Source organism: Anguilla anguilla, chromosome 11 (genome assembly GCF_013347855.1).
Source record: "Anguilla anguilla isolate fAngAng1 chromosome 11, fAngAng1.pri, whole genome shotgun sequence".
Lineage (NCBI taxonomy): Eukaryota > Metazoa > Chordata > Actinopteri > Anguilliformes > Anguillidae > Anguilla > Anguilla anguilla.
Genome location: NC_049211.1, coordinates 28157628 through 28175508, shown reverse-complemented (window position 1 = coordinate 28175508; position 17881 = coordinate 28157628). Strand labels below are relative to the sequence as shown.

General features: G+C 42.7%; 1 protein-coding gene across 1 annotated transcript; it reads left to right on the top strand.

The window, feature by feature from the left end:
- The first annotated feature begins 1663 nt into the window (after nt 1–1663).
- Nucleotides 1664–17787, top strand: cd63 (CD63 molecule). Its single transcript, XM_035383528.1, has 8 exons — nt 1664–1985; nt 5789–5874; nt 14119–14307; nt 15065–15139; nt 15531–15629; nt 15847–15987; nt 16897–16980; nt 17263–17787. The coding sequence occupies exons 2-8, from the start codon at nt 5809–5811 to the stop codon at nt 17326–17328; spliced, it is 720 nt and encodes a 239-aa protein (XP_035239419.1). The 5' UTR covers nt 1664–1985; nt 5789–5808; the 3' UTR covers nt 17329–17787.
- The last annotated feature ends 94 nt before the right edge of the window (nt 17788–17881 follow it).

The window sequence follows — 17881 nt, the reverse complement described above, 5'->3', positions numbered from 1 at the left end:
ATGTTGGTACTGTATGAGTTCGTTGTTGGCACTATACGGGTATATTTTTGGCACCGTATGAGCATATTGTTACTATTTCAGCATATTGTTGATGTTGTATATTGTTGGCACTGCACAGTATGAGCATATCTGTGACATAAAAAGCTAAATATTTCTGAAGAAATTAAACATTTTGACTATCCTGCCCTAATTTGCTGGCCTGCCGCTAACTTGTCCACGTAGCCATCTTAATGTTGCTGGTTCTCTCCTACCTTCTTCTCCACTTTTTCCACTCTGACCATATTTTATTTTACACGTTGTTGCCCATGTTATACACATTTGTGGCACTGAGGGGGCTTTGAGGATCAGATATTGTGAAATAATGGTTTGGGGGTAGGATAAATTGGTGGGCGGGGGGCGTAGGGGGGTTGCTTGGATTACAGTGCAATTTGAATGTGGGTATTTGCTAGTGGGTGTCAATCGTTAATATGCATATTCTGCTGTTCCTCAGTGTGGGTGTGTTGTTTTGTTGTGTGTTGTGAGATATGAGTGATTATGAGTTAATTAGAGGCAAACCGTTTGCCTTTTCTTATCATGAAGGGTGGGTAAGCTTTGACTCATCTAAAAACCACCGTGAGCTGCACAGGCCAAGTTTAAAATACATTTGGGGCTGGATTGAGAGCTGAAATATGTAAGGGCTGGCAGCTGCAATCAGCTTAGCCTGATTCAGTCCTCCCGCACAACGGATTGGTTTTAATCCTAATTACAAATTTTAAGGTTGTGGTACTTTTGTCATTACTTCACAAAAGGTGTACGTGTGAATTTGTCACTGGAGCTATCCATCAGTTTGCAAGTGCAATTTGTGTTTGTGTGTAAAATAACATGATATTGTAAATTCAGGGAAAGCTGCTTTGTAGAAATATTCGTGACCTTTATGAAAGCATGGGTAATCAACTACAAATCATGAAAAACACTTTCACAGAATCAATTCTACAACTTTCTACAGGCACATCTTAAGTAGTTTCCTCTAACAAAGTCACTTCTATTGAAAACCACTAGAGGGCATTACAACTTTGTTTTTTCCACAGAAGGTGCTCAGCGATTGGTCAAGCCTCCAAGGGCAAGCTTTGTAAAGACGTGTTGTGTCGTCACATATAATTTTTACTTCAGTCATAACCGATATTGCGGCATATACATGGTTTAAGCTCATTTTTTGTGGATTCTGTTCAAGTAATCTGTGTAAGTCGTTCTGGATAAGAGTGTCTGTAAAATGCCGAAATGTAATGTAATCCACCTAACTTAGAAAAAGTATAATTAAAGTAGGATTAGTTACACCAACAGTTAACGAGCTAGAAACCCAGTGGTATATTAAAAATAGCCTAATACATTCACCTTTTTTTGTTAAATTAGACACATTAATTTACCAGAAACTGCGGATGCACTTCGAGCAAGGAGTAATGTTGAGCATTGATGAGTAATATTTGCAAAAACAAATAAATGAAAAGTGGATAAATTAGAAAGTAGCCTACATTCCAGAGTCCAAGAGACCGATTTTAATGAAGATTGGCAACATTTTACACAATATTATGTTGTAAGAGAACACATTGTAATTTGCCTTTGAAATGCAATTGTTAATGCAATGCAAATGCTGTGCTAGTACGGTAGAAGAACTGCCAGACAAATTAAGTGGAGCTTTCTTTTCCCTTGAGCCTACAAGATGTCAAAACAATGTCTCAATCGAGACCACGCATAACAGAAATTATTTCGCTTCGAAAGTGTGAATTACAACCTGTAACGCAGCTGGAGATCTGTTGAATTCTAAACAACACATTGCAAGGTGCATCTGGGGGGTGGACCGCTAAGGAATGTTGGCTACCGTAAAGAGAAACGATGACGTCGATTTCCATCCCATTGCTAAACAGTGTTCTCATCATTAACGTTTAATCGGCATCTTTGGGAAGAGCTCAAAGTCAAAGAAAAGATTTATTGTAAATACTGAGTTAAAGGTAAGTGTTATTTCGCCCTTTTGGCTAGAATGTCAATTAGATACTTGCCTTTGATTGTATAACTGGTTATAGCCGACAGTTAGATCACCTGCTGAAAGACAAGTTTGTCTACCTATTCATAACGTTAGTTGAAGTTAGCTACGCAGGCTATTATTCGGAAAGGGAAAACAACTAACTTAGCCTTGCAATGTACGCTTCCTATTCACAGATGTTACCAAGCGAGTTAACTTATCAAGTAGTTTAATTTTTACTAATCGTTGATCTCGGTGGTTAAGATTGTCACAAATGCAATTAGTGAACACGAATAGAATACTTAGAACAGCTACTGTTCTAATTTTACTGGCACTTCAAGTTCGTATACAAACAATGCAATAAATACTTATTGACAGCAGTTAGCGAGTTAGATGTTTCATGTGACTCCATCGTGAAGCAAGTACGGTATGGTTAGCTAACATTGTGATTGCACATTAATTAGCTATATTAACCAATTTCCTGAGTTGTAGACAGAACCTCATTCGCATTAACATTAGGGTGGCGATGGAGGACGGCTATAGTCTCTCTTGCCTTCAGTTATCTGGCTCAGTGAGAGGAAGATTAACCAAGTTGACTTTACAAAAGTTTATCACAGTTTGCTTGTTAATGGCGGTTGTTGCTGGCTGGTTAACCTAAATATTTTCAACCCAATGTGATGCCAGATATGATCAAATGTTAATTGAGATCTTAGCTAAACTGAAGTGAATCAATGACGGCTAACGTTAGACCAGCTATTTTCATCAGTAATTACATATACTTTAGACATATAATTATCACAAAAACCCGATAACGACAGTCGTCTAGCTGAGTGCAAAACTTGAAAAATCGTTTTCATTTGGCTACCCTTCATTGGTTTTGGTTCTTTCATGGTAGCTTATTGGTGATTCTTTCCAAATTAATTTCCAATTCCTGAAGTATAAAGAGCTGTCTTTTGTTTTAATTAGAAATTTTAATATTTCATTAAATCCTATATTATGTTAGAAATACATATAGAATATGCCAAATGTTCAGCAAGGTGCTGTGGCAAATTGTTCCTTCTGTTCATTTTCTGAATTTGTGTAGGCCTACATACCGCTGAAATCAATGAACAACCTAAATGCTAAAAATTGGTTATTCGTTTGTTGGAAAAAAAAACTGTGGGTAATACATTTTAAAAAAGAGATTGATTGGAACGAAAAGCAGCGTTAGAAACTCCTGGGCTTGCTATTTATATTTAGGCCTATATTGTTTTGCGATAATAAATTGTCAAGATAGCGCATCGTATCAAATTAGGAATTGTTCGGATGGGGATAGAGTGTCTCAGAATTAGTTTGCTAGATAACTAACAAACCACCTTTCGGTATTTTGCTACTGTATGGCATAGTAACGCTGGAGGAAGCTGCAGAATTGGACACGTGGTTGCCTCAGTTCGGTTACGTTCATGCCTAATTTCTGTACTCTTGCCTAAGCCTATGTTCTGTCAAACCTTTGCATGTTTCTGGCCTGCTGTTTCCGCATATGTTTTGTGACAGGGTTTCCTGGTTTTGTTCGTGGGATAGTGAAAAGAGAAATGCTTTCTATACCTGCTTTCTTCAAGATAAAGTCAATTACATTATATTACAGACATTTGGTAGACGCTCTTATCCAGAGCGACGTACAACAAAGTGTATAACCAAAACCAGGAACAGGTGTGTTGAAAACCCTAGAGGGAAGTACAGTTCCAAGTGCAGGGAACGACCACGTAGTTTAACTTGGACCCTTTAGGTTAATCTGATTAACACAACAAAAACAGCAACAAATCAGTCTATGCAAATAAAATAAGCAATATTTGAGTAGGCACAAGTGCAATATCTAAGTCAACTAAGACAAACAGCTTACCTACCTACAACCCTAAGATTATATAGTCAATTAGGGACTACAGGGAGGTAGGGAGGAATGGGGAGAGGTGCAGCCTGAAGAGGTGAGTCTTCAGTCGCCGTTTGAAGGTGGTCAGGGTCTTAGCTGTTCTGACTTCCACGGGAAGGTCATTCCACCATTGTGGAGCCAAAACAGACAGGAGACGTGATCGGGAAGCACAAGTGCGAAGAGGGGGAGGTGCCAGGCGTCCTGAGGTAGTGGAATGGAGGGGTCTGGCTGGCATGTAGGGTTTGAAGATCTTGTGGAGGTATTCTGGGGCTGATCCCTTGACTGCCTGGTATGCTAGGACCAAAGTTTTGAATTTGATGCGAGCCATAACGGGCAGCCAGTGGAGGGTAGTGAGCAGGGGGGTGACGTTGGAGTGTCTGGGAAGGTTGAAGACCAGACGAGCTGCAGCATTCTGAATGAGTTGCAGAGGTCTGATGGCAGATGCCGGTAGGCCAGCCGCTTGATTTAGTTATTAACTTTGGACAACTTGCATTAATTAGACAGGGTTTGACAGTTGCTTGAATCTGTTTTCTGATGTTCTAGGCTGAGGAAAAGGCACATCTGATTGTTAAAGATATGCCATAACTGGATAATGTTTACATATTAGGCGTGGTTCGTTTGGCTACAGACTTGGATGCAGCTGTTGTTTGCACATATCTACTGGCCTGATGAATGTGCCATATCATATGTGACATAAATTTTCATGTCAAAATGATATTGCATTATAGGCCTAATTCTTACCAAAATCTGACGGTTGTATGAGCACTGAATTAAAGAATTAAAAAGAAAAAAGAATATTGTATATTTATGTTTACCATTACTTCATTCCCCCGCCCTGGGCGTGTCAAAGTGTCCCTGAGCAAGACACCTAACTCCTAACTGCTCTGGTGAATGAGAGGCATCAATTGTAAAGCGCTTTGGACAAAAGCGCTATATAAATGCAGTCCATTTACCATTTACCATTCCCTATCACTCACTGTATCTGTTCACCATATCACTGTATCTGTTCATCATTACTTAAAGTGAGACTGAAGATCAGTGGAGACTTGGGTGCCATTTCATGTTTCATGTTAAGACAATAATGCAACAGGTGAAGTAAGTCATGGACCCCCTTGTACTTTATTTTTTATAACCTAGCATACTGTATAAATACATAAATTATGTTGGATGTAACAAAGAACAGTGATGTGTTGATCCAAAGATGATCCAATGAATTTTGGGTTATAGGAAAATTGGGATAATTTGAAACAATTAAGGAATAGGGACAAATTCAACCATCATAAGCTTGTTCAATTCATTAATATAATCACAAGTTAACTAATTAATCTAATGAATATTCATTGAAGATTGCCTGTTTATTATGCCAAACAAACTCATGCATACAATTTCTGGTACTGTGGATCACTTTCACACCTTAGCTTCCACACCCTATGAGATAGTATTGACTGGTCAAGCAGAAATGCAACCTTAGGATGGTCAAACGAAGCCGTGAGTTTTGCACAGGAGTCATTTGTACAACATGCCACTTTCAGAAGTTTCTGGGAAAGAATCCCTGTCGGGTGAAGAACATGAGCTATGTTTGTTATTTTTAGAGTACAGATATTTTCAGGATGAATCGTGGTGGCTGCCCTGCACAACAAAAAATAGGACTGGACTGCGGAGCTAAAGACCAGGGTCCACAGCCAAGTGAACTAATCATGCTTTTATTGCTTCCCAAGAGGTGACGTCGCATTCTGTTAGCGGACATTCATGTGCCAATGTGACGTCTCTCAGCTCTGCTACATGAGCTTTGCACTAAGAGTGTCTCAGCTCGAGAGAGATTTTAATCAACGTAAGAATTATTCATTTGTTTCTTGTCTGTATTTTTTTTTTTTTGGCTAACACAGGCACTTAATCACTGAACAACATGGCCGTAGCAGGAGGTTTGAAGTGTGTGAAGTTCCTTCTGTTCTTCTTCAACTTTATCTTTTGGGTGAGTATCAGGTAAGGGGCACGATGTCCCCAGAGCATCTGTTAATTGCGCAGGGGTGTGTTGAAAATGGCGGACTTGCGGTGCAGCGCACGCTGTGTAAGGCCTCGCACATTCCATTGACTGAGATCACATGTCTGTCCTGTACCATGTTGTGCTGAACAAACATGGTGGACTTCATAGGTCTTGACATGCAAGGACGGCTGTGGGAGCAATTCTGTCCGACTCACCGCAAATTCCATTTTCAATTCAGTCAATTAAGGAAATGATTTGAAATACAATCAATGTATTGGAAAAACGGCCATAAGGTACTATGAGGATTTTTAAATGAATCGAATTGACCCCAACCCATTTACTGTCTAATCTGTTTACTGGAACAGTTGGCTTGGCCACCATTGTATTTTAATAGAGAGGCAGTCCATTCAGGAAAACACTTGACCCATTATATGGGTCATTATTTCTGTAGAAAGAGCATACCTGCTGACAAAGTACTAACAGAAAAAGCATTTTTTACAGTGGTGCTTTATCCCCTCTAAGAGAGACTGTGCAAAAGTGTGTGTCATACCAAGGACAACCACTTAATCAGGTAGAAAAGTAAAAGTTAGCTTCCCACCGCACCAGATGCATACTCCCTTTTTCCTCTTTGCTCGAGGCCTGATGATTCTGGCCTGTGTTATTATTGGTGCCTTACTCCTGTGGGTACTCAGCCAGAACTTATCGGATGTAAGATAAGCAGTGGTGAATAGGACAGATCATTGTATATGACCTGTAAAATAAAATATAGCAATAATAATATGGATAAAAACATGTTAACCCTTCAGAATTTTCATGTGTCATTAATACGTGTTCAGAAATGTGGCTCACTTTGAGGTGTTATATTTCCATCTTAGTGCTGTGTATACCATCATTACATTACATTACTGTCATTTGGCAGATGTTCTTATCCAGAGCGACTTACAAGAAGAAGGCTAGTGCATAAATCTGGGTTAAGAGCGACAGTAAGCCTAGCATTTGGAGGTAAATACTCCACAAAAACCGCTAATATGAAGACCTAGGATTGATTGTAAACTAGTTAAGTCTGTTAGACCATCAGAGGGAACCTTCATGTAGGGAGCAAGGCTAGTCCAAGTGATCGTGACTGATTTACCTCTGAGAACCCACCAATTTGGAAAGCATTTTCATGTTTCATTGAAACAATTAAAGGTACCTCGCTGCTACAGACTGGAGCTTGGTTGGCATGGAAACAAAATGGAGAAAGGTCTGATTTTTGGGGTATGGCCATAAAAGATAGTCACTGGGACCTTCCCAGTTGTCACGTTTATTGATATATGGAAGAACTGTTGCTTCTGAGACATTGGCAAGAAAAGTGTGTGAGGTTTATCTTCGTGACAAGGGATTGCCATGTGTTTAGAGCAGGTTACATTACTGTTAACAGGGCAAGTTTATGCTTTGAAAAGGGACTGTATTTAAGCACATTTTCGCACCAACGTTAAATAGTCAGAAACCCTTTCGAAAGTGAGTTCACCTGTCTGTGGCAATAAGAAGTTTCACCTCCTCTGTAAACACAGCTTTGCAATGCAAAGCATTGTGTTTTCTCTTTTGTGGCAGGCGTACATGAGCATGATTAATTCATGGGCGGCTTTGGTAACGACTTTGTTCTCCCACACATGCTGCACTCACAGCTGCCGACAGGAAGAGAGGGGAGGTGACACATGTCACCAGCGAGGGTTCATGGGTTCAGGCTCAGGGAGTGAACCAAGTTAGTTTTGTGCAATCCATCCAAAGTGAACATGAGGACGGGGGCAGTGGGGTAGATGGCAGGCATTCCCCACGTTAGCTGTTAGGGAAGGTTAAGGAAACGCAGGCTTGCATCTTTGCTCATGCTTTAGACGTGATTTAGCGGTGTGCATAGCTTAAAGATTCCGTTTTCAGTCCTGGGTCCCCTGCAGTTAGAAACCATGCCAAATACGGAGGGTTGTGTCTGTGCACAATGTGTGTAACAGTCGCAGGTTCAATTCCCAGGTAGGGCACAGCTGTTGCACCCGGGAGCAAGCTACATAACCTGAATTGCTTTCCTATATATCCAGCTGCATGGATGTTATGTAAAGAAAAAAATGCAAAAAGCTATGTAAGCCCCTCGGGATAAGAACGCCTGCTAAATGCCCGTAATGTAATACAGTGTGTGTGTGTGTGTGTGTGTGTGTGTGTGTGTGTCTGTGTCTGTGTGTGTGTGTGTGTGTGTGTGTGTGTGTGTGTGTGTGTTTGTGTTTGTGTTTGTGTGTAGTCCTGAGTCTTTAGACACTTGTAAGCTGAAACCGTAAAGCTTAATTAAAAAAAAAAAAAAAAAGTATTTCACTCCTCTCTCCTCTTTCTTGCTGTTTGCATCACTCTTAACGCTGCCGACAAGCCACGAGTTGGACTTCCGCTTTCAGCAGACCACAGCTCTCTCCCCGCGCCCTGTCACTGTCTGTGGTTGAGTTTCACACCCCCTGTCTAACCACCCTGCTGTCAGAGTTTCCTCTCTCTGTTTCTGTGCTTCAGTATATACCAGCCCGGACACATGTAAGCAGTCCCTGAGAGAACGCGATTCAAACGGCAGTGTCTGACCGGCCGGCTCCGCGGCACGTTTAAGTGCCGCTCTGTCGTTGGGCAGGCGTCCCTTCACGAGAGCGCCGCTTTCACACGTTTCCATCGCGTTTATCTTTGACCGTTGGGTGAACTTCAGGTCAAACAAACGTTTTACTCATAAGTGGGCACGGGCCTTACACTTTTATGCTGCTCGGCTGGATTTGGCTACCCCTGGATGTGGGTATAGGGCTTTTTAGCGCAGTTCCTGTTATTGCTGAGGGCACCCCATGCGTCTGTCGAGCCAGGGTTCACACACGTCAGTTTGTTTTTGATCATCGCCCCGCTACGTTTCCATGCCTCAGGCGTAGCGTCTGTCTTTTTGCAGGTAGTCGTGTGTAGTCCTGTGGGCTGCTGAGGTAGGGTGACCAGGTTTTCTGTAGGGCCGTGTGCATAATGTAATGAGATAATGCAATAATGGTATTACAGTCAGAAAACCCATTTAAATGTGGTACGACTGAAATGTGAGACAAATCACGATTTTCTCAGTATAAGTCAAGACATGATACACTGAAATATGGGGCTATCCTGGAAAAAACAAGATGTCTGGTCACCCTAGTGGAGCAGTTCCTGCTCTGGTAAACTTAGGTCAGTGGCATCAGATGCGTTAGACTGTGAGATCAGATGCTGTGTTACACTGTGAGATCAGATATTAGGGCCTATGTTACACTGTTAGATCAGGTGCTGTGTTACGCTGTGAGATCAGATGCTGTGTTACACTGTGAGATCAGATGCTGTGTTACACTGTGAGATCAGATGCTGTGCTACACTATGAGATCAGATTCTGTGTTACGCTGTGAGTTTCAGTGGACTCACAGTGGAGCTCAGTCTGACCTTCAGAGGTGAGGCCCCGTTGGACTAAAGAAGGAATTACTGCGTCATAGTGTTGGGTACTTGGACTCCAAAGTGCTCCGCTCTTATTTAACCACACTGTTTAATTTCAGGTGCTTGTATCTGTGACCTTGGCACTCAATTTAAAAATGAAGAACCAAAAGCAGGATGCCGTCGTCTACTTTTTCCACTTCGTTAATTTTCTCTGCGTTTGGTGCGAACGCTTGAACACCCACAGGCAAAAAAGAAACTGAGAAATCTTGGTCGTGTGATCTGAGTTAGAAGGTTCTACATTGTGCGGCCATCTTGTTTGGGTTGGGGGGGAGCGGCTGAGGCGAGGCCCCCAGTTTGAGGTGTCGCTTTCTCCGGCCTCAGTTCCGTGTGGTCGTAGAGTGAGGGCACATAGAGTGCTGTGAAAAATGATTTGTCCCCTCCCTGATTTCCTCTATTATTGCATATTTGCCCAACACTAAATGGTTTCAGATCTTTTGAGAAAATTGTAATTAGATAAAGGGAACCTGAGTGAACACAAAACACATTTTTCAAATTATTATTTCATTTATTTAATGGAAAAAGTTATCAAACACTCATTATCACCCATATGAAAAAGTACTTGTCCCCTTAAACTTTATAACTGGTTGCACTACCTTTAGCAGCAATAACTGCAACCAAATGATTCCTATAATTTGATATCGATGTGGAGATATTTTAGCCTACTCTTCTTTGCAGAACTGCTTTATTTAAGACAAATTGGAGGTTTTTGGGCATCAATCAATCAATCAATGTTATTTGTATAGCGCTTTTAACAAAGGAGCTTTGTCACAAAGCAGCTTTACAGAGCCCCCAAACCGGCCCCCAAAGAGTAAGCCTAGGGCAATAGTGGCAAGGAAAAACTCCCTGACTGATACCAGGAAGAAACCTTGAGCAGAACCGGACTCAGAGGGGGAACCAATCTGCCGCGGGCAGGCACCGGTTTGTTATACTGCACGTTTCATGTCCTGTCACAGCACCTATATTGGGTTCAATTCAGTACTTTGACTTTTCAGCCATTTGATTGTGGACTCGCATTTGTGTTTTGGATCATTTGCTTTATGCTAAACATAATATGACCCCTGTCGTCCAAAGAGTTCCAATTTTCACTTATCGTTCGACAGAGCATTATCCCAAAAGGCTTTGGGATCATCTGGGTGCTTTTTTTTGTTGCAAATGTGAGGCAAGCTTTGATGTTTCTCTTGGTTTGCAGTGGCAGTCTTTAATTTGATCAGTTAAAAAATAATGTACCTCTTTTTCTGTAATTCTGGAATTTTATTCTTCATGGCATGCATAGCTAATTCTGACAATGTGGTTTAAGAGGGTAAATACTCCCTCTAAACATGAAAAGCACCTAATTAAGAAAAGTTCACAGCTTGTTAGAATTCTGGGATTGAATTTGTGGTTGGAATAAAAGCCAGCATACAGAAGGGGGCCCCAGGACAGAGTTTGGGAACCACTGCTCTCTTGTTCTTTGTTTAGTGCAGTGGTTCCCAACATGGAGAATTACCATCCCTAATTTGGCACACTGGATTCTACTAATTAGCATGCTTGATGATATCTCTCGCTGTTGAATGAGGTGTGATTTGTTGGGGCTAGAGTGAAAACCTACAGGACGGTAGATCTCCAGGAACAGGGTCGGAACCACTGGTTTAGTGTAAAGCATTTTGTAACTTTTGTTTAGATAAATGCTGTATAAATAACTTTATTATCATTATTATTATTATTATTATTATTAATAATAATAATAATAATAATAATAATAATAATAAGAATAAGAATAATAATTTTATTATTTAGAAGCCAGACAGTAGAGGCATGTATTTGTGGCCCATTAAAATGTGCTTCCATACAGACGCCTACCTCTTCGCGCCTGTAGAGTCACAGTAGCAGAACTACGGTGTGGCTGCGTTTAGTACGGGCTTGGCGACCATGTTGTTGGGGTTGGGAAAAGTGATCAGCACCCACAGCCAAGTTCTCTCCCTGCTCTCTCTCTCTCTCCTCTCTCTCTCTTTTTCCCTCTCTCTCTCCCTCCCTCTCTCTTTCCTCCTTCTCTCTGTCTGTATGTACCTACTCCTGTAGTAATTCTAATAATCGGCTGCAAATATTTACACTGGTGTAACCACCAATGAAAAAGGGTGTGGAGGGGGCAGTTGGCCTGCATCACATTTATTTCTGTCCTATCTCTTCGGGGGTCAGGGGGCGGGGGTGCATGTGGTTTTCCTGATGATATATTGTGCATTAAAAAGACAACGTTTTGTCTTTTAAGGCTTATTTTCCATATACAGGAAGCTCTATATCAAGGTTAGGACAAATACATTTAGGACTTTTTTTGTTTCTATACCATTTATTTAAACTTTACTTACGAGTATGTGCACTCTAACCATATGTGAATTGTTTCATTACAAAACTAAAATTGTGGAGTACATAGCCAAATCAAGAAAAAAAAAGTGTTTGTCCCCAAGATTACTCACTGTATTTGTGCATTAGCTGGTCCGTACACAGTGTCCTCAGTTTGCACATGTGGATTTATGTCATCAGACAATGGTGTGTCTTTCATAGGAACAAATTGTCCGCTTGCAGCGGTGTTTGTTGTCACGCGTGTGACAAGCGAACGAGGAACCGTGTCCATTTGCTATGTTTTTCCACATGAGATCGCCTCTATGCCCCGCCCATGTCAAAGCCCGCCCGTTTTCTTTTAACACAGAACGTACCTGAGAAGTATGCTGAGGTGAATTTATGGCCCATACGTTTTAAAAATGTATTTTACCTTTTTATCTCTAGTGTAAAGCACTTTGAGCTACAGTACATGTTCCTTTGTATAAGTGGTGCTTATGAAGTTCATTATTGTAACTATTAATACTACTATTTTATCATTATTTACCAGTGTGGTTTGTCATTTATTCTCTTTGTCTTTAACTGTAACAGAAAGAGCTGACAGCCACCGTTTGTCCTTATACTTATGTAAGTTATTCTTTCCCTGCTCAGGTACTCTTATAACAGAAAGACAGTGTATCTAGTACTGTGTGAGAATCATCTCCATTGTCCTCTCCAGAGTCGGTTCAATTGAAAAGGTGTACAGACTAGTTTTCGGGATAAAGCTGCTTAGGAGGACATTTTGTGTAACTGATGTGGTGTTTCCACCCGAGATGTTGACAAATGTAGGTGTTTACATTTTTCAGTTGTGCCATGTTTTTGTTAGCTCCTACGACAGTGTGCTGTGGAATTCAATGTGTAAATATTTGAAGAAAAAAAAAAGTGTACGTTTCTATAGATTCACAGCTCAAGTGAAAAATGAGGACAGAACTTGCGTAGTGGATTCCTGACTTGGTGGAATCAGAGGTCATCAGTCTTTAAAAAAAAAATTGACCCAAATATTCTAGAACCTAAATAGAATCCTATGACTCATCAAAAATGTGTAGATAAATGTGTACATATACACTGAGTAATTAAGCCCCGCGGATGTGTACAGAGGTGTTCCCACACAACCTCTCTTTTTGCTCAAGTGATAGCCTACCACTCGAGGTCCTGTTTGCACTGAGGTGGAGAGATATTTGAACGCCATTTGCAAATAGAGTCAGGTGTTTACAGTAAGCATGCGGTGTACGTGGTTCCCTACCCCGCCCTCCTTCCCACTGCCACAGTCAGAAAGTTGGTGGTTGCAAGCTTTCATTGGCTAGTGTTTCAGGTGTTATGTATTCAGAATTGTGGCAGTTTCAAATGGTTGGAAAACAAGAATGTGTTGTTTCTTTAAAAAAAAAAAAAAATTAAATACAGACAAAATGCTGTTGGAGGTTACTACTACCTTAAGTGTAAGTTATTTGCATTGCAGAATAAGATTCCCATAGGACAGGACACAGAATGCCAAATCACCATTGTAGCCCGTTAGAACGACCATCAATGGTATCTATATCTGAAATGACAGGGGTCCAATCCTTATGAAGAGAGATTCATTTTGTGCTTAATTTTAATACGATGTAAAATTGGCTTGTGAAGTGTTGAATCTGCATTTGCGGATCAAGTGACACGCGTACATTCAGTGATGTAAGTTTGTGAGTTTCATATTTAAATTTTTATTTTTATTTTGAGACTTTAATAAAAAATGATTTATGGGTCGTGATGCATGCATTTGTCAATACTGTTGAAAGTAATTTCTCTCCATAAACCCTGGTTTTTGAGGCCCACAGAATGTGTGCTGAGATCGGTCAGTACTGAAGCTAAGCAGGGCTGGGGTTGGTACAGAAACTAAGCAGGTCTAGGCTTGGTACTGAGGCTGGGCATGGCTGAGCTTGGTACTGAAGCTAAGCAGGGCTGGGCTTGGTACTGAAGCTGGGCATGGCTGGGCTTGGTACTGAAGCTAAGCAGGGCTGCACTTGGTACTGAAGATAAGCAGGTCTGGGCTTGGTACTGAAGCTAAGCAGGGCTAGGCTTGGTACTGATGCTAAGCAGGGCTGGGCTGGGCTTGGTACTGATGCTAAGCAGGGCTGGGCTTGGTTTATTTGACCAGAGGGAAGATTGCCCCCTGCTGGCCCACCAACACCACTTCCAGCAGCAACTCAGTATTCCCTGGTGGTCTCCCATCCAAGTACTAACCAAGCCCACACCTGCTTAGCTTCAGCCAGTCGGTAGGAGCAGAGTGCGTGGTGGTATGGCTGCTGGATGCTGCACCATTTAAAGTGCTATAGTGGCGGACTAGCAGAGGTGGACTACATGTCTTCTTATTTTGAGTGGCTAATGCTCCTCTCTCTCTGGCCCCCCTAGCTGTGCGGCCTGGCTCTGATCGTGGTGGGCGTCCTGGTGCAGGTGGTTATGCACAAGACGCCGGTGATCAGCAATGCCGCCGGCTCGACCGCGCCCCTGGCCGTGATCGGGGTGGGGGTCGTCATCTTCTTCGTCGCCTTCTTCGGTTGCTGCGGAGCCTGGAAAGAGAACTACTGCATGGTCACCACGGTAACAAATCTATTTGTCCCACACATGCACTCACACACATGCTCACACACACACACATTCTACTCGTCTCACACACATTGAGCTTGCTCGTCTCATCAGAGGTTAAGTCAGAAAGGGTCATTTCTGGGTCTGCTTGTTGGCTCACCCCCTTAAGGTGCTGTTGAGAGTGTGTGGATTGGCTCCCCCCCTGTCTGTTACCTGTTGAGGCACTGTTGCATGGCCCCCACCATCTGGTCTCTATTAAGGCATTGCCCTGGTGAGGATGGGCCCCACTGTCCAGTTTCAAATCTGGACCACATCAGTACCAACTGTGGCCTTACAGGGCAACACGTAATTGGCCGCAGCATTGGCCAGGGAGGGAGGGAATCGGTCATCCAGGGTGATGGTGTCTCATCGCTCACCGGTGACCCCCTCTGGTCAGTGGGTGCCCACAGTCTGCTGATGAAGCATTTTTTTCTGGCAAGTTTAACTCACGGGCTGCGAAGCGAATAGCCGGAGAATACATTTAGGGTTATCCAGACTGGCAGAAGAAAAGGGGAAAAGCGTAAAATGAGCTATGGTGTTCAGAAACGCCTGGGCAGCTGCAGCATTAGCACGTTAGCAGCAATTAAGACTATGTGGGCCCCGGGGCTGCGACAGCCTCTAGGTCACCCACCAGAAAAAAAAAAATGACAGCACAATGCTACACATCATAAGTGCTAGGTTTAGGCCTGCTGCCTTTGTGTTCATTTCCTTTCTGTTCTTCCGCTCCATTAAGTTCGCCATTCTGGTCTCCGTCATCATCATCGTTGAGATCGCCGCCGCCATCGCCGGTTACATCTTCCGGGGCAAGGTAAGCACCACAAATCCTGGCGGCCCGTGCCGGTTCCGGGCGGCCCGTACCGATGAGGCACTGTTCACCCTTGCGGACGCCCAGGTGAGGAGGGATTCCGTCCGCGGGGTCGTCCGGGTCTAGTTGAGGACGAGCCGACGACCATGTCCGGTCGACCACAGAGCAAGAAGCCGGCGGAACGCTGAGCACCCGCCCGTCTCCGGACCAACGGAGGACCCTGTGGCGGTGCCACGGGCACACAGACACGATCCCCAAAACTGGGGTTCCCAAGGATTGGCTGAAAATATTTAAAGGGGAAAACGCAGGCCTCCCGCGACTGCGTTCCGCCCCACCCGTGCTTTTAATTTTGTGTTGTCCTTTGCTCTCAATTTTGTATTTCCTCTCCCTCCAGCTGAACGGCATTCTTAACACTGGGCTCAAAGACATGATCTCTAAATACAAGAACGGCACGGCCGAGATCCGGAAAGGCATGGACGACCTGCAGCAGTGCGTGAGTACCGGAAACCGGATCTGCGGGTCCACGGCGGTGACAGCTAGCGGCCAGGCACAGAGTGCTCCCGTGCCCCGCCCAACCCCCGTCTTGTGCCAGCCACCTGCTCTATCGCTGTTTGAGCGGCTGGCGCCGCGCCCCGCATCCTGTTTCCCGATTGGTCCGCTTCTGGCAGAGGTCCAATGGGATTGCTGTCTCTCTCTCTCTCTCTCTGCAGCTGAAGTGCTGTGGGGCGAACTCGACAGCGGACTGGACTAGCTTTAACCCGGATAGGAATTCCGTGCCCGACTCCTGCTGCAAGAACATCACCAAAAACTGTGGGCTTAAACACATGCACAGCAAGACCGTGTACCAGCTGGTGAGACAGACTGACGTAACACGTAGCAGTACTACTACCACTACCATCATCAATGCTAATGCTAACAGTAGCCTCACCACTACCGCTTCACCATTACAAGTTCTGCTACTCATCAGGGTTTGGGTCAGTTCAGGAAATTAGTTTACAGTAAATTCGTGATTGAGTTTCCAATTCAATCCACTCCTTGATAAATCTTTATGGAATGTTACAGGTACTTTTCAATTAATTCATTCATTGACTGAATTTAAATGGAATTGACCCCACCCATTACATTACAGGCATTTAGCAGACGCTCTTATCCAGAGTTACACAACTTTTTGCATCATTTACATCCATTTATACAGCTGGATATATACTGAAACAATGCAGGTTAGGTACTTTGCTCAAGGGTACAATAGCAGTGTCTGACACTGGAATTGAGCCTGTTACCTTCCGGTTGCAAGGCCAGCTCCTTACTCATTATGCTACACTACCAACACTGTATCTACTACACAGTATCATCACAATCATCATAACAATGCTAACCATCGTAATAACAGTCATTTAAATCACAAGAACTGTTATACAACAATCAGAAAAATCATACTACGATTGAGTGCTAGTATACTTTATTGAACAGATTTTATTTTGCTCAATAAAATGTAATTCTTTAAAATTGTTGCACCCTTTGATTTACATCTTATGTTGAGAGTTTGGGATTCATCTCTCTTAGGCAGCACCTATAACTGAGTGGTGTGCGACAAGGACTGAAACAAAACACACTACTAATAGTAGAAATGTGTATTTTTGAGCACCTAATCCACCATACTGCGCAGAATTAAATACAAAGGCGTTTTGAACTGTTCATATTGTACATCTGTCCACCACTTTCTGAGCTAAGCAGTATTTCTCGTGATAATTGCGATTCAGGGCTGCCGTGTTGCCTTGGAAGAAGCCTTGAAGAAGAACTTGCTGTGGGTGACCGTTGCTGCCCTGGTGATCGCTTTCTTGCAGGTAGGTGCAAACTCCTTTGAAACAAACATGCGCACACACACAAGCAAACACGTACACACACACGCATACACACACACATGCGCACGCACATGCACACGCACACACACACACCTGAGAAACGGACAGAACGCTACACGCACACACCCACACTCACAAAACCACACACCCACGCGCACGTGCGCACATACGCACACGCGCACACACACGCACATGCACACACACACGCATACACACACACACCTGAGAAATGGACAGAATGCTACAGTGACCGTTCTCTTTCAGATCATGGGAGTTGTTTTCGCCTGTCTGCTCATGAGGGGGATCCGCAGTGGCTATGAGGTCATGTGAGGACTGTCTGATGATGTCACAGGAAATCTGAAGAAAACTGGTCTAATCTTTTAGTTCGTTTTCACCAGGGTAATTTTAACGGCAGACTTTTTGCATGTTATTTGAATTTTTCCCTTTTATTTTTCTTCGCACATTTTTGTTGTGATATTGTAAAAGATTTATCACTTTTAGCTCTGTATAGTGGGGGTTAATTTAAGAAAATGAATTTATGACCGATGAGAAAATGAAGGTTTTAGTCAGGTAAAATTTGCCTTTTGCTAAAATAATTCTTAAAAACTAAAGAGAAATGTGCATTATGCTAATAGCCATAATCTCCGCTGCTTTTTTTAAAATCATAATTGTAGTCCTTTGGAATCAGTACCTTTCTCCACGCTTATAAATCTAATCTGTACAGGACTGTTGTTTGGTTCCTTTGTGATGTTTGTTTTATTAAATATTTTAACCTTGTACCTCCCCAAAGCTTTGTATATATATATTTTGTAATACATTGTAATGATATGGATGTTTGAAGGGGACGCTGTAGAATCTGAATACATTGTTGAGCAGGGGGGTA

What these genes read in the sequence shown, in the direction of transcription:
- cd63 (XM_035383528.1), top strand. Translation starts at nt 5,809, where the DNA reads ATGGCCGTAGCAGGAGGTTTGAAGTGTGTGAAGTTCCTTCTGTTCTTC. An exon ending in TCTTCAACTTTATCTTTTGG is followed by an intron (nt 5,875 to 14,118) that starts GTGAGTATCAGG and finishes TGGCCCCCCTAG; the next exon opens with CTGTGCGGCCTGGCTCTGAT. An exon ending in ACTACTGCATGGTCACCACG is followed by an intron (nt 14,308 to 15,064) that starts GTAACAAATCTA and finishes CGCTCCATTAAG; the next exon opens with TTCGCCATTCTGGTCTCCGT.